Source organism: Sinohyriopsis cumingii, chromosome 7, assembly GCF_028554795.1.
Source record: "Sinohyriopsis cumingii isolate HCF-2022 chromosome 7, ASM2855479v2, whole genome shotgun sequence".
In the NCBI taxonomy this organism is placed as follows: domain Eukaryota; kingdom Metazoa; phylum Mollusca; class Bivalvia; order Unionida; family Unionidae; genus Sinohyriopsis; species Sinohyriopsis cumingii.
Window position 1 is genome coordinate 91,262,045 of NC_142967.1, and position 27,942 is coordinate 91,289,986.

The 27,942-nt window shown below is 36.9% G+C and overlaps 1 protein-coding gene across 2 annotated transcripts; it reads left to right on the forward strand.

Moving 5' to 3' along the window:
• Positions 1 to 3,731: 3,731 nt before the first annotated feature.
• LOC149795698 (TM2 domain-containing protein amaretto-like) lies at positions 3,732 to 27,533 on the forward strand. Of its 2 annotated transcripts, none has more exons than XM_089965584.1 (5): positions 3,732 to 3,987; positions 9,061 to 9,148; positions 15,819 to 15,934; positions 20,630 to 20,718; positions 24,174 to 27,533. In XM_089965584.1, the coding sequence occupies exons 1-5, from the start codon at positions 3,842 to 3,844 to the stop codon at positions 24,296 to 24,298; spliced, it is 564 nt and encodes a 187-aa protein (XP_089821710.1). In that variant the 5' UTR covers positions 3,732 to 3,841; the 3' UTR covers positions 24,299 to 27,533. The 2 variants fall into 2 exon arrangements, with proteins under 2 accessions (XP_089821710.1, XP_089821711.1); XM_089965585.1 differs by having other exon boundaries at positions 3,732 to 3,789.
• Positions 27,534 to 27,942: the final 409 nt, after the last annotated feature.

The window sequence follows — 27,942 nt, forward strand, 5'->3', positions numbered from 1 at the left end:
ACCGTCAACCCTGGTATGGATGTACACTCCCTCGCTGAAGTCCTTGAATGCGTACTGGAGAAGCATCAAGAAGAAGATGGCAAAGAGCGTCGGCGCAAGGACACAGCCTTGTTTGACTTCGCTGATGATTGGGAATGCTTCAGATGTTGCGCCATTGAAGCACACTGTGCTGTGCATGTTCTCGTGGAACGACATAATGACAGCAAGCAGACGTGGGGTGCAGCCGATCTTCTGCAGGAGTCTGAAGAGTCCACTCCGACTAACCAGGTTAAACGCCTTCGTCAGGTCTATGAAGGCAATGTAGAGGGGGCATCTGCTTCTCGCGACACTTCTCCTGCAGCTGACGTAGTGAGAAGATCATGTCTACAGTTGACCTGCCGGCTCGAAATCCACACTGGGACTCTGGGTAGACGCGGGAGGCTAGGATCTGCAAGCGCGCCAAGGCAACACGGACGAAAGCCTTTCCGACGATGCTGAGGAGGGAGATGCCCCGATAGTTGTTGCAGTCGCTACGGTCTCCTTTGTTTTTGTACAAAGTGACGATGTTGGCGTCACGCATGTCCTATGGGACGTATCCCTGTTCCCAGCAAAGGCAGAGGAGTGTATGTAGGGACTGGAGCAGTGCTGGTTTTCCACTCTTGATGACTTCAGGTGGAATGCCGTCGCTTCCAGGAGCCTTCCCACAGGCAAGGCAATCGATGGCTTTTCCGAGCTCTTCCAGGGTGGGCTGTGTGTCTAGCTCCTCCATGACAGGCAGATCTGGAATGACGTCCAGGGCAGTTCCAGTGACATTGTTTTGGGTTTCATATAGCTCGAGATAGTGCTCAACCCATCGCTGCAGTTGTTTCCCATGGTCTGTGATGACTTCGTCCGTCTTGGACTTGAGCGGGGGTGGGGGGTGGTCTTGTAGCTGGGGGGTGGGCTGTCGCCTTTTTGATACGCTCATACATTCCTCTTGTATCCCCGGTGTCAGCAGCTGTCTGTATACTGTTGCAAAGGCTCAGCCACTAGGTGTTGGCACAGCGGCGGGCGGTCTTCTGGGCTTGTTCCTTGCAATCCTGAGGGCTTGTAGTGTTCTGGGGCTAGGTGCAGCCTTGTATGCCAGGAGGGCTTTCCTCTTTGCCTCAGTCACGGGCTCCATCTCCTCCCAGTTTGCCTCATACCAGTCAACATTCTTTCGCTCCCTCTTCCCGTAAGCTGTGATGGCTGAATTGTACAGAGTCACGGATATGGAACCACTTGGAGTCAATGGTGTCATCAGGTGTCACTTTGGTGAGGGCTTCCTTCAGTTTGCTGATGAACTGCTGTGTTTTCTCTGGGTTGCTCGCACAGCAGGTGTTGATGCGTGGGTGACCCTTCTTCTTGGCGTGGTGCAGCTTCTTGGGTAATATTCGCACCTTGCTGGCCACGAGGGAATGGTCCGTGTCACAATCGGCACTGTGGTAGCTGCGGGTGAGGAGGACACTGGCCAGTTCTACACGCCTGGTGATGACGAGGTCTAGCTGGTGCCAGTGGCGTGAACGTGGGTGTCTCCACGACACCTGGTGGATCTCCTTGCATTTGAAGAAAGTGTTGGTCACACATAGGCTGTGGGTGCAGCACATCTCCAGCAGTCGCTGACCATTCTCGTTGATCTTGCCCCTTCCGTAAAAGCCGAGACAGGTGGACCAGGCCTCATGGTCAGCTCCCACTCTAGCATTGAAGTCTCCTAGTAAGTAAAGGCTTTCATTGTTGGGGATACTGGATACTGCCTGATCCAGAGCCTCATAAAACTTGTCTTTCTCCTCGTAGGTGGAGCAGAGGGTTGGGGTGTACACGCTGAAGATGTTGACTGGGCCTAAGGATGTTGACAGCCGGAGGACAAGGATTCTCTCAGTACCTGATGATGGAGGTTCAATGAAGGCGATTAGCGTGTTCTTGACGGCAAAGCCTACACCATGCTGCCTAGGTTCATTCGAGGGCTTCCCTTGCCAAAAGAACATGTAATTGGCTTCCCTGCTGGTGCCGCTGTCAGCCAGTCGGGTCTCCTGGAGGCAGGCAATGTCGATGTTCAGTCGGGAGAGTTCTCTGTCAATGACGGCAGTCTTCCGTGCATCGTCGATCTGCTGTAGGTCAGCGGTCAATCCAGGACACATGGTCCTGATGTTCCAGGTTGCAAAACGAAGAGTTGGAGTCTTATTATTTCTTCTTTTAGTCTTTCCTGGTGCGGAGTTTTGTGGCCCACTTGTTGAGATGGTTCTCTAAGCTCCACGCACCCAGTGAAGCAGGTAGGCCATGGCGGGCAGCACTTTACTGACTGGGGGCTGCCCAGCTTGAGGCGGGCGGTAGCTGTCCAGTGAGACCTGGTGATCTCTCCCACCGTCAGAAGTAACCCCTGGCGCCAAGCTCTACGCCAATCGAGCTTGACTTAGAACCGGTAAACTGCTACTTCTCGTGTTGTGCCGACGCCGTACGACGACGCTGGAGTGTCCTCTCCAGTGGAGCTATGAAGCCTGGGCAGGGTGTATGGAGAATCAGCTGTTGTCCATGCAGCAGATCCCCCCTCTCCACGCAGCTGGTGTGCCCAAGGGAACGACGAATGCCGATACAGCTTGGCACCAACGGCGTCGCAGGAGTTGCCGGAATGACGTTGAAGTCAATGTCAGACCGCCTTAGGGACTCCATCTCCGGATTTTCTGTCGGGGTTTACTCCCTTAGCCTTTCCCATGAGTGGGTATAGCCACAAGGCAGCAGAGGTTTGGAATCGGAGTTTTCCTTCTCCTAGATGAGCTACCATCCAAGGTTTACGAGTCCATCTACCCGAAGCAAATGGTTTTAAGGCGCCAGTGGGCCGCCTTCACCCCCTCTCCTGTTAGTAGAAAACATGGTCTGCCGGGCTTCAAATCTAAGCCACTCGCGAAGGCCAGGAGCTGGATTTTAGTTGACAGAGGCAGTCAGAAACGTAAGCCGTATGGGGCATTTTTGGAGGATTGGGGCGCTTGTCCCCCACTCCCACCCCAGGCAATGTCAACTTTAGACCACTGAAGTCAGGTGTTATAAGCCAAAAATATTTAAGGACAAAGCAGACATTCAGTTATGCAGAAAAACATATATATATAGTGAGATTAGTAAATACATTAAGACTGCATTGTTTGTATTTCTTTATCAAACATTTAGAATTTAAATATTAAGAGACTATCCTGTGGCACACTTAATTTTGGTCATGTTAGATTTACAATTATTTTTTTTTATATGATTCCATGGCGGACAAATAACTTGCATTAATTATTTTAGTGAAGTTATAAATTGTACCAATGTGTGTGTGTGTGTGTGTGTGTGTGTGATTACCTCTGATATTTTGCCACTTTCTTAATACAGTGGTAGAAGTTTTCAAATGTCTTTGATCCATTGCTTCTTCATGCAGATCTGATGAATTTTGGTGGTTGATAAAGATGTCCTCTGCTTCTTTGTGCATTACAATTTAATAGTGAAATATTTTCAAAGCAGATCATTCACGTTTGTACAAAGTTTAAATAGTTTATTGAGAAATAAAACTATTACAGCACTGAAACAATGAAGAAAATAGTAAACCCTATATCCCACTGAAATATTCCAACTGCACATTGACAAAATACACTAAATCTGTTTTTCCTTCAAATAAAAATAGTTTGTTCCTAATTTTCGTTTAGTCTACGTAATACTTCTGTGATCGTTTATTCAACCACCGTTGTTCAACGCATTAGATACGAAACTTGCCTCAAATATGGTTGAATGTTATGGTACCCCCAAAAATGCTTCAACCTGTCAAAAGTAAATTTTTGAACCAGTCAACAAGAAAGTGAACTAGGAGATTTCTGATAGCATGAACTTTAGCATTATTTACTTTGTGTTTCTTGGATTCTTTATTTTATGTCTGGTTAAGCAATGCCTCCAAGAAGATGAATGCAGCGGAAAGAACAACTGCGTAAAATACAAACCACATGCGCCTCTCGTTCTCTGTAAAAACTTGTGAGTGACGATTCTGGATGAAGATATTGATTAGGAGACATTCAGCCATAGGGTTTGGTTACAAATAAAATTAGGAGTATCCATTAATGGATAGTTCAGCAGGGTCTTTTGATACAGGTCTGACCCCCCCCCCCCCAGCTCTTTAAGTGGGGGTGAGGGTGAAAACAAAAATAGATACCACCATGTCTGCCAATTCAGCGCGTCGGGTAATTCTGCGCAACGAAACGTCATTTCTGTAAACATTGGATCCCGTGTTATTTTGGATCAAAAATCCATTTTGTATCAAGAAAGAACGATCGTACTTTAATTAAGAAAAGTTATATTCATGAAGTGTAGAAAAATATCCCACATTTAGGCTCGAAATGCATATGAAAATGTGATTTTTAAATGTCAACATGAAGACCCACTCCATGACCTCCTTAAATCTGTAACCCAGAAAAATCCTGTTTACTATATATGTTTTAGAATCGTACAAATAAATACATAAAAGATAGAAATGTATACCTTAAAAAAATTCAACATCTTAATCCAAGTTTCCAATTTTGCAAGACATTGTCCCATATGTACAAAATCATCTGCTTCCTAACATGTGAACTTGTAGACCAGCAAGTTGTTCTCCACCTTTTTTTTGTTTGACTGACGGCACCAGCAAGTTGTTCTCCACCTTTTTTTTTGTTTGACTGGCGGCCAGTCCGCCGCCAGTCAAACAAACAAAAAGGTGGAGAACAACTTGCTGGTCTAGTGAACTTGCTGCTAGAACAGGGTTCTTGACAAATTCCCTGGTGTATAGTCTGTTTCTAAATTCTTCAGTAATTTTTCCCCATAAACAAGATGTAAACACATTACATCCTATTATTGTTGTTTCTCTTCCACATAATAGTTTATTTTTGTATAAAATGTTGAATTTTACAAATTTTTCTACAGGTTCAGTTTAGTTTTCTTATTATCTCTTGCCATTTATTGGCATCTTTACATTGAAAGTAGCTTTAAATCTGACCTAATTACTCGACTAAACTGCTGACAGAAACAGTCCAAAGTAATATATTTCATTTTTATAGCCCGATTAATAAACATTACATCTTTTCAAAGCTGTGCACAGAATAGGCCGACATATTGCAAGTTATGGAAACATGGGGATGGTATCTTGTGTGTCCAAAATTATATTATTTTGAACAGAATATTCTGGTGACTATTGCTTCTTTTCAAATGGTAATCATTGCAGTATTTTATTTTCATCAATCAGTCAAATTCAGTATGTGTTTTTCTTTAGTATTGGAGACAGAAACCTTAAGTGTGCAGAAATGCCTGACAGTATTGTAAATGTCCTTGTCACTGGGAATTCCCTTGAGGCAGAACCCACCCCACCTGATTCATGACACAAAATCTCTACTTATCTTTCCAACTAAAATACAAGTTATACAGGTCGTTTAGGCATGTGGTACCAACTATTTTACATATGTACAGTGTGTGTGATGGTAACCGATCGTCAAGATTAAAAGATATTTTCATGTTTGTCTGTGCTTTTGTTGCCAGTTAATAAATTGATCATGATAATTATGTTGCAGTAATTTACTATTATCAGTTGTGTCAGTCATAGTTCAACTCGCGAGGATGCTTCTGGTCGAATCCAGGTCATTAGAATGAAAGTGCATTCTTCTGAATGAGGCAGAATTTTAGCCTCAATCTGAAACATACTTCCAAGAATTGCTGAAATACAAAAACAGTTGTTCAGGTATAATACACTAATTGGGCATTATCTGAACAGGACTTTCAACATAATTTCAGGAGACCCCTGGACTCTTCACTCGTGGAACTCGAGAGTCTCCAGCCTTTATTTTAGAGTCCTTGGCATAAACTCAGGAGTCCCTCACTTTCACATTGATAGAAAGGAAAATAAAAATCATGTGTGTTATTCTTTTAATAATTTCAGGATTGAATTCTTAGCTTTTAGTAATAACACATGACAACGAAATATATTTTCTCAGTAAATAGAATATTAAGTTTAAACATACATTTCTTTTTACCCTACAATATAATACAGTGGTCTTATATTGCCACCCCTTCTGCACTGGCAAGGTGGCCATATAAGACATGTGGCCTTTCCAGAAGGGCATTATATTTTTGAGAAGTACAGTATATGTATGTAGTAAGAAAGCTACATGTAACTTCAGAGCATTTATTATCTTCATTTAGAAGTAAAATTGAGGTTCTTCCAGTCTTAAGGATAAATTTATTTCAAATGGAAATACATTATAATACATGTAGTTCTTGATTTTTAAGTGTGAAAAGCTAGTGTGCTATGTTGAGATGTGCATTGTAAAACCATTCAGAAACATTTAAATCCTTTTACAAATATCGCTTGGTATTTTGAATCATTCTCTTTCCATTTGCTCCATTTTGCTGCTACTGCAGAATAGTCTCATTATCTGTTATGGTCTTGTTTATTTTAGTCTTACCAACTTAAAATTGTCAGCAAGAATTCTTGATCTCAATTCATTGTTGTCCAGTCAAAATAACTTTTACTTTTTCTTCTAAAGTAATTTTCTGCTTACATGGTGATTACAGATTAGTTAAAATTTTGTAATGATTTATTCCATTGTATCTAATTGTACAGCACTGTAGTTTAATTATGCAGATGAAACATCTGTGGAGGAGACAAAATGCCTTGATTATAAAGGAAGTGATACATGTACTATCACATGACTTTTTTGGTCTTTGTCATGTACCATGTTTTGTTCAAGGTTAATTTCTCTTTGTGTGAATCCACAAAACCTTTTTTTAGCCTTTGTTTATTATCTTGACAATTATGTTCAGTCATAATCATTAAAAAGAAGAATTGAACAGCTGTGTGAGGCCCAAAACTTTATAGCAACATTGATGATCCCATTTCCTGTTAACCTCGGTGTTTATAAGTAATGATTGATCATTAACCATAGTGGTACATGTTATAATGTACTTTAACCTTTTACTAACAAAATGTGGACACTTGTGAAGAGTACATTTGACCTTTTGGGCCTCAAATGTTGGCCACATGTTGCATCGGAGGGGTGACTGCATAGACATCACCTAAGGTAAAAACACCAATTGGGCATTCTGGGGTTACCAGATTTTGTGTGTAATATCGGAATGATTTCTGTCAGAATAATGAATCTAGACTATGTAGAATTAGAAATTGTATCTGTATCAGACAGTAGTTATATTGGCTTTGAGTCAGGTGTATATGCCAGTCTGGATAAGCTACCATTGTGTGTCATTGGGTAAAAAACTTCTATTTCCTCAGTACTAAACAACCTGCTCATGTTGCTGTGCTGCAAAGCACCAGACCAAATCCAAACTGATGTTTTTGATTCTATTACTAGCATCTTTCTGCTGGGTAAGGTCTTTGCAGAATAAAGTTACAGGAAAATTTCAGTGCTGCAAGTTGATGGGCATTGTCTTGTTGGTAATTTTTCATAGTGTATAATTGTTAATACAACTTCTTTTCATAAAAATTCAGTTACATTTTGTTTTGTAATACTTTACTGATAATATTTTTTCATTTCAAAAAGTTGTAACTTGTAGGTATTTAAGATTATGATAAATGTTTCTTTTTACCCTTAATTATTTGTAAAGCCAGAAAAATACATGTCATGAATAACTAATGCACAATCACAGATAGTATATTTGTAAAATAAAATTTGTTAGTAGCAGGGATCGTCCTGGGCTTCGCCAATGTCGCAAATTGCGATTTTTTTTCCTTATTGGCGACAAAAATATCCCATCTGGCAATTTTTTTGGCGACAGACTTTTTGGTTATTTAATTTGTACATACAATCATGGATTTTGACTGGATAAATTAAAAGGTAGAATGAAAGGAAGCCACAAACTTGACTAAGCAATGCATTGGAATCAATCTGTTACACAAACGATCCTTTGTTCGTATTGACAACCCCATCTTTAGAGTGCATTGTTACATCATAATCTGCTTATGCTGACATCTGGGCTGAGTACTGTATGCTGTGATACTGTCAATCATGCTACGGAACTATACCTACAACTGACCGACTTCTGAAGACGCGAATAGAACAGATACAATTAATTGAATGGCTAATCCTTCTGTTGTTGTTGTTTTTGTTTTTTTTTTACATATACCAATACAACAGTTTTGCTGAACGTTCAAAGAAGACTGATAACCTTTGAAGTACCGACTATTGCGTATAAATACAAAACAAATGGAAAAAATCTCAATCACAATTATATCTGTCGCCAGTGCAGCATTTTACTCATTGATCTTTTCCTTTTGCCATCAATATGTGTTATGGCTGCAGAGACTTAAACTCTGCAACAAGAAATAGCAAAAAGAAAAAACAGTTTTGCATAATTAATAATAATTATTTATTTCTCAAAATACAGGAGTGAAAGAATCCCTAAATTGGGTGTGAATTTATGCTTATATATACGGTCCAATATTGCCAGGTGTTGACTCATGTAAGTTTCATTCGTGGGAATGGAGATCCTAGTTTGTTGGTCGAGAAAATTTATACAGCATTCAGTGATCATTCTTTGGGATTTAGGAAGCAATTCGCTTCAAGCTTTGTGAAGCTAGCCATAAGGGAGGGGGGGCTGCCGAGAGACTACTGGTGTCACCTGTCAGCACTGTAGACTGTGAACGTGGATTCAGTAGATGAACCTCATAAAAACTGACATCAGAAATGTACAGATGTGAAAAATTAGACTTTGAAACTGCATTCAACAAGTTGGCAGCCCTAAGATTGCGACAGATCTTCATATAACACTTTGTAACATTTTGTTAATGCTTATTGTACTTAGAGTATTAACTAACCCATCTTTTGTAATTTTCATTGCATGTTACATTAATAGACTAAATTAACACTTCAAAAAATGTACACTACTTGTTCTGGTGACACTTTTTGAAAATTGGCGACAAAATATTGAGGTTGGCGATTTTTTTGGCGACAGCTTTTTAAAAGCCAGGACCATCCCTGTAGTAGAATTGCTTATAGTTAGGTAGTAATTAGTAATTAAAAGGCTTGATATTGTGTCAACAGTTTTCTTTCTTTTTTGACTTTACAGACCAATAGAGTTTTTGCAGTGTGATGAGCCAGAAGATCTCAAAGGCAATGAAACACTTCTTAATGAGCAGGGGCATGGCTGTACTAAGGTAATAATGGAGATTTTAAAATTCTGGTATGAATTTTTCAGCAATTCGTCATTAATTAATTGTATCATTTAAATGTATTGAATACCAAGAATGTGTTCATCCATCAGTTATTCTGTGTATCAGCAAGGCTTTTGTTTATGTACTGCTTGCACATTATTTGTCCCAATCGACCTATTGTCTAAATTTAACTTTTCACAGTGTTCATCATCAGTGTCATGTGTTGTGACTCTATGGTCGTAAACTAGGTAACAGAAAGAAGCAAAAACAACACATTTTGTAAAACTTAACAAATAATTGAATTATTAAAATTATAAAATGAATAGATAAGATGAATTTACATTATTATGAACTGAATCAAAAATAATTTTAAAATTTGTTTTTATTGAAGTCCAAAAGAATTGAATGCTCCGTATGAATTTCAGATCCTCGAATGCACTGGTCAGCTGACAGGGATGATGCAAAAAAATGGCATTGCTCTAAACTCCTTTAATTAATTCAGAGTAGTCCCAGAATAATATTTTAGTCCAATGCACACTTTTTAGTTACAATGAATTATCGAAACATAAAATGTTTCCCCTCAGATAATATCTAAATACAACATTAAATACATCTGAAGACTGAAGAACGTTAGAAATAAGACTGATTAAATTGTCCAGCTCCACATACTTATATACAAGCATAAGGGATGAATATGTATTTTGCTATTACTAGGTACAAGACTTTTTGCAGATATCTGACATTGTAAAAGAACCCACCTGATTAACCATCCAATGGGAAATAATTTAATTCTTCTAAGAACCCACCTGACCCCACAAGCCAATGAGAAATTATCCCAAATTTGTCAGCAGGTTTTATTATTAATGTTTGTCAATACCTACGTCAACAACTGTTTAGAGGTCCTACATAATCTACACTCTTAATATCTTAAAATAGAATTCTATACCCACTGGCAAAAAAATGAACTCTCTAAGATCTTGACTATAGATGATCCTTATGATTTATAGTCATGAGCAAAAAGTATACATAACACAGTCATGTACCAAGTGTTACAAAAAATATAGATATACATAACACCCCCCCCATAAAGAAAAGAAAGATTCATGCTATAAGCTTTCTTCTTCCACATCAGTCAAACACAAATATGATAATTATAAAATTATACAGCAAGATGTCTTATGAATAACACCAAAAATATATACAACTTGAAGCAATACTGAACTTCTTTCTATACACGTGGAAGTGCATCTGCAGTCAGGTTGTTTTTTCACCTGATGTGCTTAATGTTGATGTTGTATTCTTGGAGTATTAAACTCGATCTCAACAATCTCTGATTTTTGTTTTTCATTTTGTTGATAAAAGTAAGGGGGTTGTGATGACTGAAAACAATAATTGGAGAAGAAACAGAATTAATATACTCTTCAAAGTATTGTAAAGCCAGAATTAAAGCCACACATTCCTTCTTGATAGTGGAGTAATTTCTTTGGTGCTTATTTGATGTTTTAGAGAAATAGAACACTGGATGATTAACACTACTTTTGTCATCTTGAATTAATATACCACCAGCCCCTACTTGTATCAACAGACATCTTAAATGAAAGCTGGAGCTAAATGAACTGATGCACTTTCAAGTATAGCCTATAGATTTTTGAATGCCTCCTGACATTTATCAAACCAATAAAACTTAACAAATTAGTCAGGGGCTTAGCATTTATGGAAACATTTGAGCTAAATTATCATAATATCCAACCATTTCCAAAAATTACATCATGTGCTTTTCACTTATAGGCACTAGGAATTGAGATACAACTTTAACCTTAACTTTTATGGGATTAACTTGATCATGTCTCACAACATGTCCTAAAAGTCAAATTTGTCTCACTCAGTTGAACAAAGAATTTCCAGGTAGTTTCAAGGTGATGTTTCCAGATGTTGCTGTATATGATGACATCATCAATATACTCATCACAGCCATCTATATCAAGATGATACCATGTACATTAAATATTGGAATGTTGAGGTAGAATTTTTCATACCAAATAGTATTTCTTTATATTGGTATCTGGAATTGGAAAGGCCAAATTTCATTTGCTCTGTCCCTAAGTGGATCTGCTAGAACCCCTTTTGAATAGGTCAAACTTAATGACATATTTTGCATTTCCTATTTTGGCATACAGTCCTCAATTTTTGGTATTGGAAATTAGTGTTTTGGTGACACTGTCCACATTTCTGAAGACAATGAACACATCAAAAAAGTATTACCTGCTTTCAGAGTAAAAATACATGATGAACTCTAGTTACTTTTGCTTGGTTCAGTAAAATCATTCTCTAACAAATTATCTTGACTATAAGATAATCATTATGATTTACAGTCATGAACAAAAACTTAGTATAGACACAATCATTTACCAATAATTACAAAAATATAGCTATACATAACTCTTGCCAGCAGTCTTAAGTGACCAGACTTTGGTGGATGATTTGGGGTAAGGCAGAACCAGTTTCATACTCAAAAACTCAAAAGTCGATGTCACTGTAACTGAAAGAATTAAAATTATTATGCATAATAACTCAAGTTCTCTACTATCTACAGTTACCATACATTATTGATAACTTACACATGGAGTAAGGAAGAATCCTTTTGACTTAGGATTAAATGGTTAATGGTGAAAGTCACTGTGATTGCAAGTGGACAAACTTTTTTCTGCACAATATATGTAGTTCTCCACCATCAACATTTGCCAAGCTTTGTGGAAGATTTGCACATGAGGTGTGGAAGAACACTACTGATCTTAGAGTATAAAAGTCAAAGGTCAAGGTCACTAAATAAAAGTGGGTACTGCACAGTAACATAATTTCTACATCACATACTTTTTGGATGGCTTGTAAATTGGGTCAAGTGGTAGCCATTAAAGTAACTTTGGGTCTAAAGGTTAAAGGTTATGGTCACAATGACTGAAGGAACAAAAATGGTTTCTGCACAATAACAGTTTTACATCAGACACCTGGACAAAACTTTGTGGATGTCATGCACTTAGAGTAAGGAAGAAATATATATATTTTTGGATCAAAAGGTGAACAGTCAATGTCACTGACTGAAAGAAGAAAAATTATTCTGCATAAAAAAATTCAGTTATATACATACAGCTCTGTTAAATGTCCGGTTGTTGTATAATGTACCATTCAGAGTACTCATGATTTTATTTAACAACATGACAGGAAGCTCACTCAGGAGGGACCAGATCTTGATTTAGAGGCATGCCAGGTATCTGTCAGTTTAATTTTTTGAACATTGCATTTGAGTAGAAGAGTGAAAGCAAATTATTACAACTAACAACTTTATGAAACTATTTGCTAATCTTCAGATTTTTCAGGAAATATCCATGGTAACATCACATGAAGAAACTCATATCCTACTTCATTGTACTTGCTCAATATCTATCTTTGATTGAATGCTTATATGTATTTCATATACATTTTAGCAGTTGTTTGGAAAAAAATCAAGAAACATATTGCATAAATACTCAGTCTAACCTTCTTCAGTTGACACAATGAAACCTGTCAAAAAAGGACACAAGGACCAGAACATTTAGTCCTTTATAGACAGTATTCCTTTATACCAAGGCTAAATGTGTCAAGATAACAGATAAGCCTTTTTGGGCCTCCTGGTTATATTTTTTTAACTTACCTGGATTTTATTGGGAAGCCATACAAAATGTATGGATGATATATTAATATTACAGACTGAATACCACATTATACACTTGAACACACAAATCAGCCGAATTAATAACAATGCATTGAAACAAAAATAGAACAAATTTGTATTGTCAGGAACTCACATATATTGACTACATCACCACAGAAAATAAAAGGGACCCATATAAGTGTAACCTTTTGTAAATAAGGTCTTATTCAAGGGTAGGGCTGGCACCACAAACAATTTTGTACCATGGTATACCACATGTATTTCTGAACATAATGTGATATGTACCATGGTATACCACAGGTATATTAGGGACTTACAATAAAATGTTCTGGGACAGGTTGCTGACAATTAAATGGCAATCTGTCAATAGCTGGTAAAATAATTTCCACTGATTTATAGCAAAATACTAACTTATTATGGCCATTATATTACTTGGAACAAATTATCATGAGATAAAAGAAAAGAAAATATCTTGGCTCATAAGAAAATTGCAGCCTTCCCCGCTTGAAAATTAAATGGTCTTTACCTTATAACAGATCAATTTGCTATGTATAGGTTAATTGTTGAATAAGTTGTAATCTAAAAACTCTAATTAAAGTGGGATGATTAAGCTTATACAATAGCTAATATCCTGTGAAAGACATTGTGCTGACATTATAACGCATGTAGATAAAAAAACAAAGTTTTGACACTGGAGCCTACAATTTATCTGCTACATAATTGATATAATGGGCAGGGAACACCTGGGCAAGTTATTTATTAGAGAAGGCCAGTAAGCATTAAACACTTACTCAGCAAACAAGAGAATATTTAGTTGACTTGAGAAATTGTGTAAAATTCAGACAGCAAACAACTGTTCTCATGCAAGTCAAAGGAATACTTAACATATTATTATATGCTTGAAAAAAAACTATAAAAAAATGAAATTTTTAAAAAATCTAAAATTGATACATAATTTGGGGTTTGGCCTGAATATCTTTAACAGTATCCCATTTTGTCACCATGTTGGCATATATGATGTTGTTGTTGTTGTTGTGGGGTTTAACGCCATTTTTCAGCACACGATAGGCTATGCATGGCGGCCAGTATTAAAGGTGGAGGAAGAACCCTGGAAAACCTCGTGAAGAACCACCGACCCACGAGAAGCTACTGGCAAGCTTTCTCACATACCCACATTGGCCGTATCCTAGACTTGAACTCATGCAAATAGAGGTGAGATGGCAGTGATCCGTAACAGAGAGCGTTTTAGACCACTCGGCCACTCGGGGCCCCGGCATATATGACGTGTCAAACATGTGATCAAAGGATCATATATATAATTATTTTAACAATATTCAGAAATAATTTGTATTGTAAAAAAACCTTAATCTTAGAAATTATTTTATCATTATAAATGAAAATGTGATGTTAATATTAATCAATTTCTTAAAATGATTACTCAAGATTTTTCTTACATTACTGACATGGAAACAACCAATGTACCGGAACATTGAAAATGTACTATGATACATACTGCTGGAAAAAATCACTGAAGTAAGCTGATATATGGGGAATGCCATGTACCTCTGTAATAGGTTACATTGTACATAGTATTACAATTACATAACATAATGCAATCCATAACCATACCTACCTTACAAACTGGGGTCATTTAATACTGAGGTTATCCATGACCATACCTACTTTACAAAAGGGGCCATTTAATACTGAGGTTATCCATGCCCATACCTACCTTACAAAAGGGGCCATTTAATACTGAGGTTATCCATGACCATACCTACTGTACAAAAGGGGCCATTTAATACTGAGGTTATCCATGACCATACCTACTGTATAAAAGGGGCCATTTAATACTGAGGTTATCCATGACCATACCTACTGTATAAAAGGGTCAATTTAATACTGAGGTTATCCATGACCATACCTACTGTATAAAAGGGGCCATTTAATACTGAGGTTATCCATGACCATACCTACTTTACAAAAGGTGCCATTTAATACTGAGGTTATCCATGACCATACCTACCTTACAAAAGGGGTCATTTAATACTGAGGTTATCCATGACCATACCTACTTTACAAAAGGGGCCATTTAATACTGAGGTTATCCATGACCATACCTACTGTATAAAAGGGGCCATTTAATACTGAGGTTATCCATGACCATACCTACTTTACAAAAGGTGCCATTTAATACTGAGGTTATCCATGACCATACCTACCTTACAAAAGGGGTCATTTAATACTGAGGTTATCCATGACCATACCTACTTTACAAAAGGGGCCATTTAATACTGAGGTTATCCATGACCATACCTTCCTTACAAAAGGGGCCATTTAATTTGATTGAATTTGAATTCAGCATATAGAAAGTAAATAAATCAGAATGTTTGTGACAACTTTTATTTACCCCCCCCAAACAAAAAAATGCTATGCATTTGCATGACCACAGTTGAATAACTTAACCGCACCCCCACCCCCATTAGTCTTAGAGTGAACCATTGTAACTGGATGTAAACCATAACACAGATTTATTATAAAGGACATTTCATATTGCAAATTAATAATTAAATCAATGAAGTCAAGCTTTTATTGTAATCCTTAACCAGGGCCTATTCTAGAACTGAAAATTTGAGGGGAAGCACTTTCACAGTGAGAGGATTTCCTAAATATTATGGGATTCATCAACAGATACAACAATGCCTTTATTTGCATGCATTTGTTTGATTTTTCAAAGTGATTTTCAAGAAATTTGCATTAATTCCAGAATCAAATGTCCTAGAATATACTTAAAACATAAAATATACTTTGGCTGATTCTTTGTCATCACTAAATTTGGCTAAAATCTTAGTAAAAATTCATCTGTTTACTTTTGTTTTAATGTTTTACTTTATGCATGTTTATTGTTAATATGAAATCTTTAAGTTGGCTTATAGAAATCATTAATGTTCACTTTAATTTCAGTGGGGAGGTGAACGTTATGAAGATGTACAGATGACATCAGTGAAGTGTACAGTTCTGGAAGGGATTGATTGCTATGGAAACAAAACTTTCTTCAGAGGTCGTGTTCCCTGTATCAAGTGAGTTACACACATTTACAAGCCATTCTATATCATGTGAGTTACATATACATGCCACTATGTATCAAATGAGTTACACAATGTACATGCCACTCTGTACCATGTGAGTTAAACACATGTATATGCCACTCTTGTCATGTGAGTTACACACATGCACATGCCACTCTGTATTAAGTGATTTACATGTACATGCCATTTACTTCATGTGAGTTACAAACATTTACATGCCACTCTGTATCAAGTATGCTCTCATGACAGACTTTCTAAAGAAAGAAGCACAACATTCAAACTCTGCCACATCTTTCATACAGTTCTTATTTAACCCAAATGACTTTTTGGGCTGATTCCTGTTATCAAAGATTTGTAGTAAGGTAGATTTGCTGAAGGTCAGATGCCATGTGGTTGGAATTGCATTTTTCCAGTGTCTTGTTTACTAATAAAGAACTCTGTTTTACAACAAACTAATATTCAGAACTTTTTATATAATCCTTTTACATTTGACATTTTTATGTATGAGAGTGGCATGTACATGTGTGCAACTCACTTGGTACAGAGTGGCATGTACATGTATATAACTTACTTGATACAGAGTGTCATGTACATCTGTGTAACTCTCTTGATACAGAGTGGCATGTACATGTGTGTAACTCACTTGATAAAGAGTGGCATGTACATGTGTATAACTCACTTGCTACAGAGTGGCATTGTACATGTGTTTAACACACTTGAAAAGAGTGCCATGTACATTTTTTTAGTGCAACGCAGGGAGCATACAAAACAGGGAACCCGATTAGCATAGGCAATGTTATGACGGAGTAGCTTCCCCTAATCTTGCGAGCTCTCATGCAATTTCCATCGAGCTCGTCAAGATGTCATCCAGATGTTTAATGTCAGTGCTTGTTGCACTAGGAAGTGATCACCAGATTAAAATGGCTTGGACTAAGAATCATTAGCGAAGAAAGTGTTGTTGTTGTTGTAGGGTTTAACGCCATTTTTCAGCACACAATAGGCTATACATGGCGGCCAGTATTAATGGTGGAGGAAGAACCCGGGAAAACCCCGGAAAGAACCACCGACCCACGAAAAGCTACTGGCCAGCTTTCTCACATACCCATATTAGCCGAATCCGAGACTCGAACCCACGCAGAGGTGGAATGGCAATGATCTGTAACAGAGAGCGCTTTAGACCACTCGGTCACTCGGGGCCCCGCGAAGAAAGTGAAAGAAGTAGAACACAAAAGAGTAACTGTGGACCTGACTTTAATGAAAAATGGAGAAAATAATTCCCTTGACTGGAATATGGCACATCCATTAGGATTACCAGTGTGACTTCTGATTGCATGATTCCGAAGACTGCAAAAGTGAATAATCCTTTTGTGACACGGTTTTAGAATTATAAAAAAATTTGACCTTGTTCATCACAAAATATCGGGTGAATACATTATCGCCCAAGACATTCTTTCACAACAAAGAAATGTGTTATTTGGATTACAAAGTCAAGGGGTCATTGCAGATTTTGTTGGTTTTTAACTTGCTGCAAAAAAAAGAAAGATCTTAAAGTTCAAGTTTAACTTATTAGAAAGAAGATTAATTATTAGCCTTTTGATTTTTGGATAAATGTGCTCTAGGACAAAGTACAATGAAACCAGTGATAGTACACATTTTATGGCAGGCAGTAAATTAACTGCCATTTGGTTAAAAAGATTTAATTGGCTTTTTTATTGGCTTATATATCCTGTGTTGGTCTATAATATTCCTACAAAAAGATTATAAGGAGACTATTAAAAGTATGATTTTAAACTAAAAGAAAAATGAAATAATAAAATTATTCTTTGAATGGACAATGCATTTGTTTGTTAATTGTGCATGTTGGTTTATTTGTATTTTAGAGAGAGAGAGAAATGAGAGAATGTTGTGCAAGTTGCAATATCCTATTTCAAGCTGAAAAAGTATGGGTAAGATGACAATTTGTCAGTACATTTTTGACCCCCACATTTTTTTTTTGACCCCCAGTTCTGACACAAAGGTTTTTTTTACACTCAATTTTACACCCTGGGTGATACACTGTGATTTTCAAATCCTTCATACATTTGTGGATATTATGAACTCATTTGTAATGGATAATTCTAATGGCTCATTTTTCAAGTCCTTCCACTTTTATTAAATAGTACTGGCCCTAAAATAGATCCTTGAGGTAATCCACATGTCACAAGTTTTTTGTCTGTTAAGTCAACTTTTTGCCTTTTTTTTCCTTTCAAAAATGACATAAACTAATTTAAAGAGTTGTTGTTGAGCTTGAAATCAACCAGCACAACTTCATAATCCAAAGCTTTGAGCCATTTTTCAACTATGCTAGAAGAGCAGTTTCACATGATTAATTTGGGCGTAAACCTGATTATACTGAATGGTCTTAACAAAATAGCTGAACTGTTCACCTTATCTAACATTTTTATGTCACTGTCATTTACCTTATTCAGTCACATGGAGGTGTCTGTCTGGCATGCTGTGCATTTTATAGAATGTTATTTTGTCAGTTAATTGGCATTGTATTTTATTGAAAGATTCAAAGAAACCAAAATGATTACAACAAAATATTTAAAAATTTTCAAATACACCTCATACATACCAATAGTTTTTTAAAAAACTCTTAGAAAGGTCTCAGAACCAAGAACTTTGAAAAAAAAAATTCTGTATGGTCACTTATTTTCTGTTAAAGTGTCATTGCCTGGATAACACTGTACTCTCAAAAGGGCTATTGATTATGAGTCAAATAAAAGTGTCATATAACCTGGATAACACTAGTTCTCTCAAAAGAGCTATTGATTATGAGTCAAATAAAAGTGTCATATAACCTGGATAACACTAGTTCTCTCAAAAGGGCTATTGATTATGAGTCAAATAAAAGTGTCATATAACCTGGATAACATTAGTTCTCTCAAAAGGGCTATTGATTATAAGATTCTTGTAGAATTAAAAGTCAAGGACCCCTGATTTTATAAAATGGAGATTCCTTAAGTAAAAACTCAAAGATACAAGCAGAATTAAGGAGTCTTAATTTCTTAGAGAAATGAATGTGTCCCTTCATTAATTATTGACTTAATCCATCTGGTGGAAATTTGTTACAGAAACAGTGTGATGCAGGGTTGTCATGGAATTAGTGTGCCCAGTTGAAAAATCACATTGTTGCCAGACTTTTGTTTTAACAGCTCAAGTACACTGTTACAAAAATATATATTTTTTTATTATTGAGAGATCATGCTACTGTGTAAGAATGTCTTACAGTCAATCCAATATATTAAACTGGTATTGTGTACAGGAATAATATAATTAATTTCCATATAACATGGAATTTTGGCTTCTATATAAACAGTTGAGAGCTCTATATTACAGAAGCTGATAGTGTTGTGACAAACACTGTATTGAAGGTCATGTTCTATCATTATTATTTTATTTAATCTTTTAAATAGTAAGCTCTGTCTTTTGTGAAATAACTATTGGGGTGTTACACTACTATTATTCTTAAAATCATGAAACCTCATGAGAGGCTGCATAAGAGAAGGTGAGTATGACCTGTATTTCACACTGCATTCAGTTTGGTTACATTTTGTGCTATAATTTTCATGCTTGAATCATTAAACAAGATGATTGTTTAAACCTTGGTATTATACCAGTACAAGAAAGGTCACTGTGAACTACATGTCACATCGTACTGGCTTATATTAGGTTTTTAAATTTTTAAGAAAATGTTGTAGGTTTTCATTGTGATATGTATATACATGTACCATCAAATCTTGAATCATGAACCTTCACATCTTCACTGAATTTTGTGTTTGATTTTCATTTCTGGGGCACTGTTCATAGTAAAACTTACGACAATATGCATATATCACAACTATGCCCTTACTACAAAACCTAGTGGCCGAGTAGTCTAAAGCGCTGTTCGTTACGGATCACTGCCATCTCACCTCTGTCTGCGGCGGTTCGAGTCTAAGATTCAGCCAATGTGGGCATGTGAGAAAGCTTGCCAGTAGCTTCTCATGGGTCGGTGGTTCTTTCCGGGGTTTTCCGGGTTCTTCCTCCACCATTAATACTGGCCGCCATGTATAGCCTATCATGCTGAAAAATGGCTTTAAACCCCACAACAACAACAACTACAAAACCTATTTGTTTATACTGTCCTACATTGATTCTTGAAACTTGGCAAACGTTTGGCTTTGTAAATTCTACAGGCTTATTGTAAAAAGATGTCTCTGAGACCAGATTTTTATGCTTCAATGAATTTGTTGAAATTTTGTAATATGTTTGGTGCTGTTTATGTTCCAGTCACAAAACCATACCCTTTTAATCAAATAAGGTCATTGTGATCTACATTTTATGCTTTATTAACTTGGGTTAAGTAGTTGTGTTTATTACTACATAGATTTTTTTCATGATATATAAGGAGGCAAAAATTGGATGAAAATACCCATGAAAATCACTGTAGTTTGAACTTATTTTCTGCATAATAATTAGTGTTAACAGTGACTACTTGGAGACTGCTACAAGGTGAAGTGAGCTATATAATAACTGATTACACTCCAGTACACCAAGTGGAAAAACTGAAATTTTTCCAGCTCAGAAGATATCTTCTAATATTTCAGATGTTTTTCATATGTTTTTCTTTTTAAATTACCTTGATATTTTCATTTTTTTCAGGTATACAAGACATTATTTTGTGACAACCCTGATATACTCTGTTCTTCTTGGATTCCTGGGAATGGACAGGTTTTGTCTAGGCCACACAGGTAAGTGAATTTGTTGATTTTCTGGATTCATTCATTTCAGTCAAGTTGGTTAGTATCCGTGATGTTATAAGTCTTCATACAAACACAAACATTTTGGCATGAATTTCATGACTTTTTTTCAGCAATTCACAGATTCACGCCGCATGCAAAAAAATCATGAATTCCCCAATTCTCAGGTATTTAAATCTTTAATAAAAAAAACAATTACCCCGTTAAGCACTAGTGGTGATATCAGCAGTGGAATTATAGCGATATTAATGGAATTATCGCTGATTGGTACAGTTGGCCCGGTAACAGGCATTTTAGCATATTTTAATCGATGTGTATAAGAGTAGTTTTACAAATGCTTTTGAGAGAAACTGGGGCCTAACTGGAATTTTGCTCTGCTCTGCACATGTGCTGCAAACACTGATTTGAATTACCATTCAGCACCGCATCTTGAAAATGTCTTCACCATCAAGGAAAAAGAAATGTATTGCACAAAAAGTGAAGTTTAGTTTGGAATATACCAAAAATTGACCATGCATTCTGCCATCAAACACCAATATACATCATGCTTTTTGCACACAGTGTGCCACATATTTCAGCATTGGACATGGTGACAGAGATGATGTGAGGAAGGACATTGGTAGCAAAAAGCACATAGAGGTTTAGAAAATTAAGAACTCGTAGCAGATTTCAGCTCTCAATGGAAGAACTGCAAGCTACCAATGCTGAAGCATTGTTTGTGAGTTTTCTTGTTGAACACAATTTACATTTATCAGCTGGAGACCATTCTAAACATTTGTTCTGGCAAATATTTTTATACTCAAAGATCGCTTCACGAATTCATATCAGAATTCACTCATTTGTATTCCTGTTTTCACTAATTGCAATCCTAGAGGGTTGGCAGCTATGCAGACAATTAAAACAGAAAGGACAACCAAAACCTCTATTTTGACCAACACTTTTTGGCAGGGTTAAATTTGAGAAGGGTCCAAAGATTGCAGTTGTGACATAGCGGTGTTGTTGTTGTTGTTGTTGTCGGGTTTAACGCCATTTTTTTCAGCACATGATAGGCTATATATGGCGGCCAGTATTAATGGTGGAGGAAGAACCCGGGAAAACCCCGGAAAGAACCATCGACCCACGAGAAGCTACTGGCAAGCTTTTTCACATATCCATATTGGCTGAATCTTAGACTCGAACCGCCGCAGACAGAGGTGAGATGGTAGTGATCAGTAACGAAGAGCGCTTTAGACCACTCAGCCACTTGGGGCCCCCATAGCAGTGTTACCATGGTCAGTTTCACTCTCATCACACAAGTAGCAGGGAAAACTCAAACTGAATTAAGCCTCAGTGAAGGAAACTTGGAATATGCCATAGATAATGCCACTCAGACAGTTGTTAGTCACACTTAAAAAAAAAACAATCTTATTTGGATCTTTAATTTTTGTCAGTTAAACTTCAACCCATTTTAATTGTTAGTATACAGCAGGGCTTTTTTTAAATATCTTTGAATTCACATGTGGCAAGGCAAATACTTGGAAGTATTTGGTATCACTTGCAAGTCAAGTCCAACTACAAACAGCATAGACCCTTATCTGTCATTGCATAATGTGCCAACAGATCAGGGTCTGCATTATTTCTTCTACTGATTGCTACTAACAAATTGCATAAACCCATATTACATCATCATTAGTATGCTGTCATCTGGAGCCAAGTTCTTGTCAGTGGCCGAGTGGTCTAAAGCGCTCTTCGTTACGGATCACTGCCATCTCACCTCTGTCTGTGGCGGTTCGAGTCTAGGATTCAGCCAATGTGGGTATGTGAGAAAGCTTGCCAGTAGCTTCTCGTGGGTCGGTGGTTCTTTCCGGGGTTTTCTTGGGTTCTTCCTCCACCATTAATAATGGCCGCCATGTATAGCCTATCGTGTGCTGAAAAATGGCGTTGAACCCCACAACAACAACAACAACCAAGTTCTTGTCAGTCTTCCAACAGATTAATTTCACCACAACACTTGTTTTCAATCACAGAATTGAGTGCCTGGTTGTGTTTCTTTAATTGGTGGTTATTTTGTTCTTTCTTCGATTTCTGCATTTATGATATGTTGGGTGCATGTGACATGGAGGATATTGTGGGGGCACCATTGGTCAATCTTTTCAGCCATTGCCGCTGTAGGATCCCTGTGTCTGCCAGACTGGTATAATGAATATGTTATACAGTTGAATCTTGGTAACAAGGCACTAAACATATCTATCCATGGTTTTCAAGCAGCCATGAGTGATTTGAATGTGGCACCTGATCTCTGGTTCACTGCAGCTTTAGCTGTGGAGTGAGAAGTTAGTGTATATAAATAAGTCCAGTACCTCAACCTTGTGCCTATTTGGTGTAATTGCTGACATGATCGCATCTTGATGGTTTTTTTATTTTTTGTGTTATAAGTGGTAATAAAATGTTTGGAGTGATGGTACAGCCTTGTTGAATGCTTCTGTTGATGTAAAACCATTACAAACATACACTGTGTTGACTTTAATGCATTGGATGGTGTTGGTATAGAGGGTTTCATTAGGTTGACAACCTTGTAAGTAAAATCCGTAGTATGGCTCAGTGCACCGAGTCAAAAGAAGCTTTTAGGTCAGTGTAGTCAATATATAGTGGTTGGTTAAATTCCTTACAGGTTTATATCAATATCTTGAGTGTATAGATTTGGTCTATGGTTGACCTTCCTGGTATAAAGCCACTCTGTTCTTTTCTGTGCAGTTCCAGTAAACAGTCTTTCACTCTGGTTAGGAGGATGGAGGCGCAGATAGCATGGTAAAATGCTGCAGTAATTCTTGCAGTCCTGCTTACTGCCTTTGCCTTTGTAGAAGGGCAGGATATTACCCTTTTTTCAATTAACAGGGATGTTGCCTATCTTCAATACAGAATGAAAAACCTTGGTTAGCCACATTATGCAGCCGATGGCTCCAGGTTTTAACACATGGTTAAATACATGGCTACCATTTTCATCCAATTTTATCATAAAAGAATATCAGAGATGGTTTCAACATTGAGAAGTTAAAATGAAGAAGCGTTCTTGTATTGAATTGCAGGAGGTTATTATTGGACAGTAGAGCATCAGTCCCTTCAAGTGATTCTTGTCAAAAGAGCTTTGCATTATTTACTTAATGCTTCTGTTTTGATGTAATTGACAGTAATGATATTGTCAGTCATTTATTTATCAAATTCATTTTAGGGTCACTGTAGCAGTAGTTCCACCAATAAAGCACTTGCATCTTAGGCATTCATGGGTTGACCTCATGGATTTGTCATTCTTCACATATTTTTTTTTACTTGCTAACATATTAAAGATGCTAAAGTGATTTAATAGTTTAAGATTTAATATCTATATATCACAACATATTTTCACATTGATCAAATTGTTTTCTATTCCCTGACACATTGATCTTTATTTGAATTGTCTCCCTTTGCAGGTACAGCTGTTGGGAAGTTGCTTACACTTGGTGGTGTTGGTATTTGGTGGATTGTAGATATCATTTTACTTGTGAGAGGGGTGCTGATTCCAGAAGATGGCAGCAACTGGATCCCTTATTATTGAAACTGCAACTATTAGAACTATTCAAGTTGAATTTGTTATGCAGAGACATTATCACATGAACCCATTCTAAAGAAGGAAGGTATTTTGGGAGTTCATCTAAAAATGATCTTATGGATACAGTTCAGTTTGATGACTTTACTGTATTCAAATTAAATTGCTTTTGTTTGGATTACCATATAGACTCTCTTATGAGTCTAACTGCAAATTGCAAAGACCCAGATCTGCCATCACATAATGCACTGGTTAATATGGGTCTTTGCAGTTTGTTAAGCGTAATCAGTAGAACAGACAGTATAGACCCTGATCTGCATGTGCATTATGCGACAGCAAAGCAGGATCTTTGTTGTTTGTAGTTTGAACTGATGTGAGTATATAAAGTATGTTTTCCCATCATTTTTAACCATTGTTGAAATAATTCTTTGTCCAAAAATATGCTTCACAAAGTCAAAATTTCTTTTTCTGTTAATAAAAAGCAGTAACATTCAATTTGTGAACTAAAGAAATTCAAAGTTTAGTTAGAAAACATGTAGCAGACTATAGTGAACACTACAGAAAATCTTATAAATTGGTACCATATTCTGCAAGTAAATTTGGGTGTAAAACAAACTATTGTTATAATTTTTAAACTCCTATCATTAGTTTTAGAGGTGAGTGAGTCTATTGATAATATTGAACCAGTCAAACATAATCAAAGGAAATTGAGAGCATGTGCCAGAATGGCCATTACAACTCACTAAAAAATTCTTATGTTTTGAATGCTAATGGTTGGGGCTATTTTCTTTTGGTAGGTATGGGGGAACTTTGTTTTAAAAAGAGAGTGAGTTTATGAGAGAGATAGTCCATTACAGTCAGGTGTTGCAACTGTGTCTCAACTTGAAATTCACATGCCAGATTGCACACTCATTTCATAATGAACAGGGGTGGAACCAGGATTTTTTTTTCAAGTAATTTTTTTCATGGAGTTTCTTTTTTTGTTTGTTAGCTTGCCATGGTGGAAGCATAACAGTGCAGTCACTTGAGCATCTGTACATACATAGGATTAATCTGAATGTTAAATGATTTTATTAACTAAATGAAAGGTGGACTTGCCAGAAAGGGAAAGGGTCTCTTATTACAAGATATTAGTTTGTTTTGCTTACATTGGTCAACTTTCTGTATTTTTCACTTAAAAGTATACTAATTTACCAAAGTGGAGGAGTTCGGAGTGGGGAGGGGTGTGTTTATACACATGTAAATGGTTCTCACCCATCACTCCACCAGATCTGCTGCTGATGGATATTTTAGACATATATGTTTTAAACATTCTGATTACTTCTCTAGTTACATGAAGAAATTATGTGTTGATTTATTGGTTTCATTTAGCAAATCAAGCACTATAGTACTTCCCTATTCAATCTGTCTGGCAATCCGTTCACACTTCTTGTAACTACCAAAGCACATAGTTATTTAGTAGGTGAATTGCTTATGACATGTGGATCTGACATTTGAAGGTTCCATCTTTTGCATCCATTTCTGACAGTTATTGTCCTTTTTCTCAATCAGTTTTACATCTCCTCTACAGCAGATTCTTGGTAACCATTCAACATGTTTTGAAGCAGTGTGGTGTGTGCATTGTCTCACAGCCCTACATTTGCCTTTCTGGGGTTTTGTCTACTCCATTTTGTATAAAATTATGGCCATTGACAATTAATTTTACATCATCACATGGGATGTTGCTTGTAACTGTCATACCTGTTAAACCATTCAACATATCCTAATGCAATTTGGTATGAATGTAGTCTCATAGACCTAGATGTGCCTTTTTAAGGGTTTGTCTCATCAGCTCCCATTTTTTCGAGTAGAATAAAATCCTTAATTAACTTTGTATCTTTACATGTGATGTTAGGGGCCCCGAGTGGCTGAGTGGTCTAAAGTGGGAAAGCCTGCCAGTAGCTTCTCGTGGGTCGGTGGTTCTTTCCTGGGTTTTCCAGGGTTCTTCCTCCACCAGTTTTATTGGCCACCATGTATAGCCTATCTTGTGGTAAAATTTGTCGTTAAACCCTAGAAAAACAACAACAACATGTGATGCTGCTTATGACTAGTATGCCCTAAAAATTGTTCAGTATAATATGATAGCTTGGTATTAACTCGTGTACTTGTATGTCCTTTTTTGACTGGAGTCTTGTCTACTCAATTTTAGACTGGGTTATGGGTTATGCTCCTTGTTGGGCATATTCTTGTCGTCACATTGAAACACTGAATACAGCTTAACTCAAGAACCACTCATGTTCTGATTGAATGAGTGAAGAATGTTGTCTTGTGGACCTGGGAGGTGCATTTTATGTGCCTTGTCTTGTCTGTACCATTCTGAACAGTTGTGGTCATTATCAGTTTTCTTAATTTCCATACAATGGATGTAATTAGCACAGCTCATGAACATTTCAACTTATTCCTATACTGTTTAATACGAGTTTTGTTTCATAGATCCCTTGGTCTTGTCTACTCAGTTTTGTACTGATTTAAGGCCCTTGTCAGTCAGCTGAGCTTTATCTTTAAAATGGATGATGGTTTTATTTTAGGAGGTCTTATAAGAGCTGGATTTATAGCATTCCACATCATGTAGAGAAGTTATGGCCCCTGAATCCCCATCTTGTTGGTTGGGTTTTCCAACACAAGTTAATCTGTTTACAGTTCTATGGCTCCAACTTTAGTATGTGGGGTTCTTTGCAATGCACCCATTGCTAATAAGTTTAGTTCTTGATTACTGGTTACATTACTGATCAAGGTAACAGACAAACAATCGATAAGATTAAACTGCTCGTTACAACTTGTAGATAAAAACCAGCTGCATTCAGTTAACAATTTATTAGAACAATTTTACAGTTTTCATAAAGAGTTTAAAAGATAAAAGAGGAATGTAGTCGCAGTTGGAGTTTTAAAAATTCATTTTCAGCATGTTCCATATTGACTAAGACTGTATACTTTTCATGATTATATATATAACTTGAATATCCATGATGAAATTGTAAATGTCATAAGAATACACTCATTATTTAATCTTTTGGAGAGAGAGATAGAGATATTTAAGACGGTGCTTTCTAATTGAAGTCTTTGTACATTACTAATACTTCCATGTCAGTACCATCAGGTATGACAACTTTCATTGGATTCTACATTACTTTTTGTTAATATCAATATTATGATGTTCTGTTCTGACTCAATATGCCACAACTGATTAAAATCACTTTAAAAAACCCAGTAATTTACTTTTAATACATCCACCCTGTAAGTGCGTAAAATATGTATACAGGCAAAAGAAACCTCTTACACTTGCAGTAAATTATCTTACAATGTTTACTAGTTATGTAAAATTGTACTTCCTGTAATGAGGGGGCCCCCGAGTGGCAGAGTGGTCAGATTCGGCCAATGTGGATATGTGAGAAAGCTTGCCAGTAGCTTCTCGCGGGTCGGTGGTTCTTCCTCCACCATTAATGCTGGCCGCCATGTATAGCCTATCGTGTGCTGAAAAATGGCGTTAAACCCCACAACAACAACAACTTCCTTTAATGAAGTTTCTGGATTGCTTGCCAAGGCAACAGAGTTCATCCATGATGGTAGTGTCGCAATGTTAAGCTCTGTGAGCTTTTAAAGAATTTAACATTAAA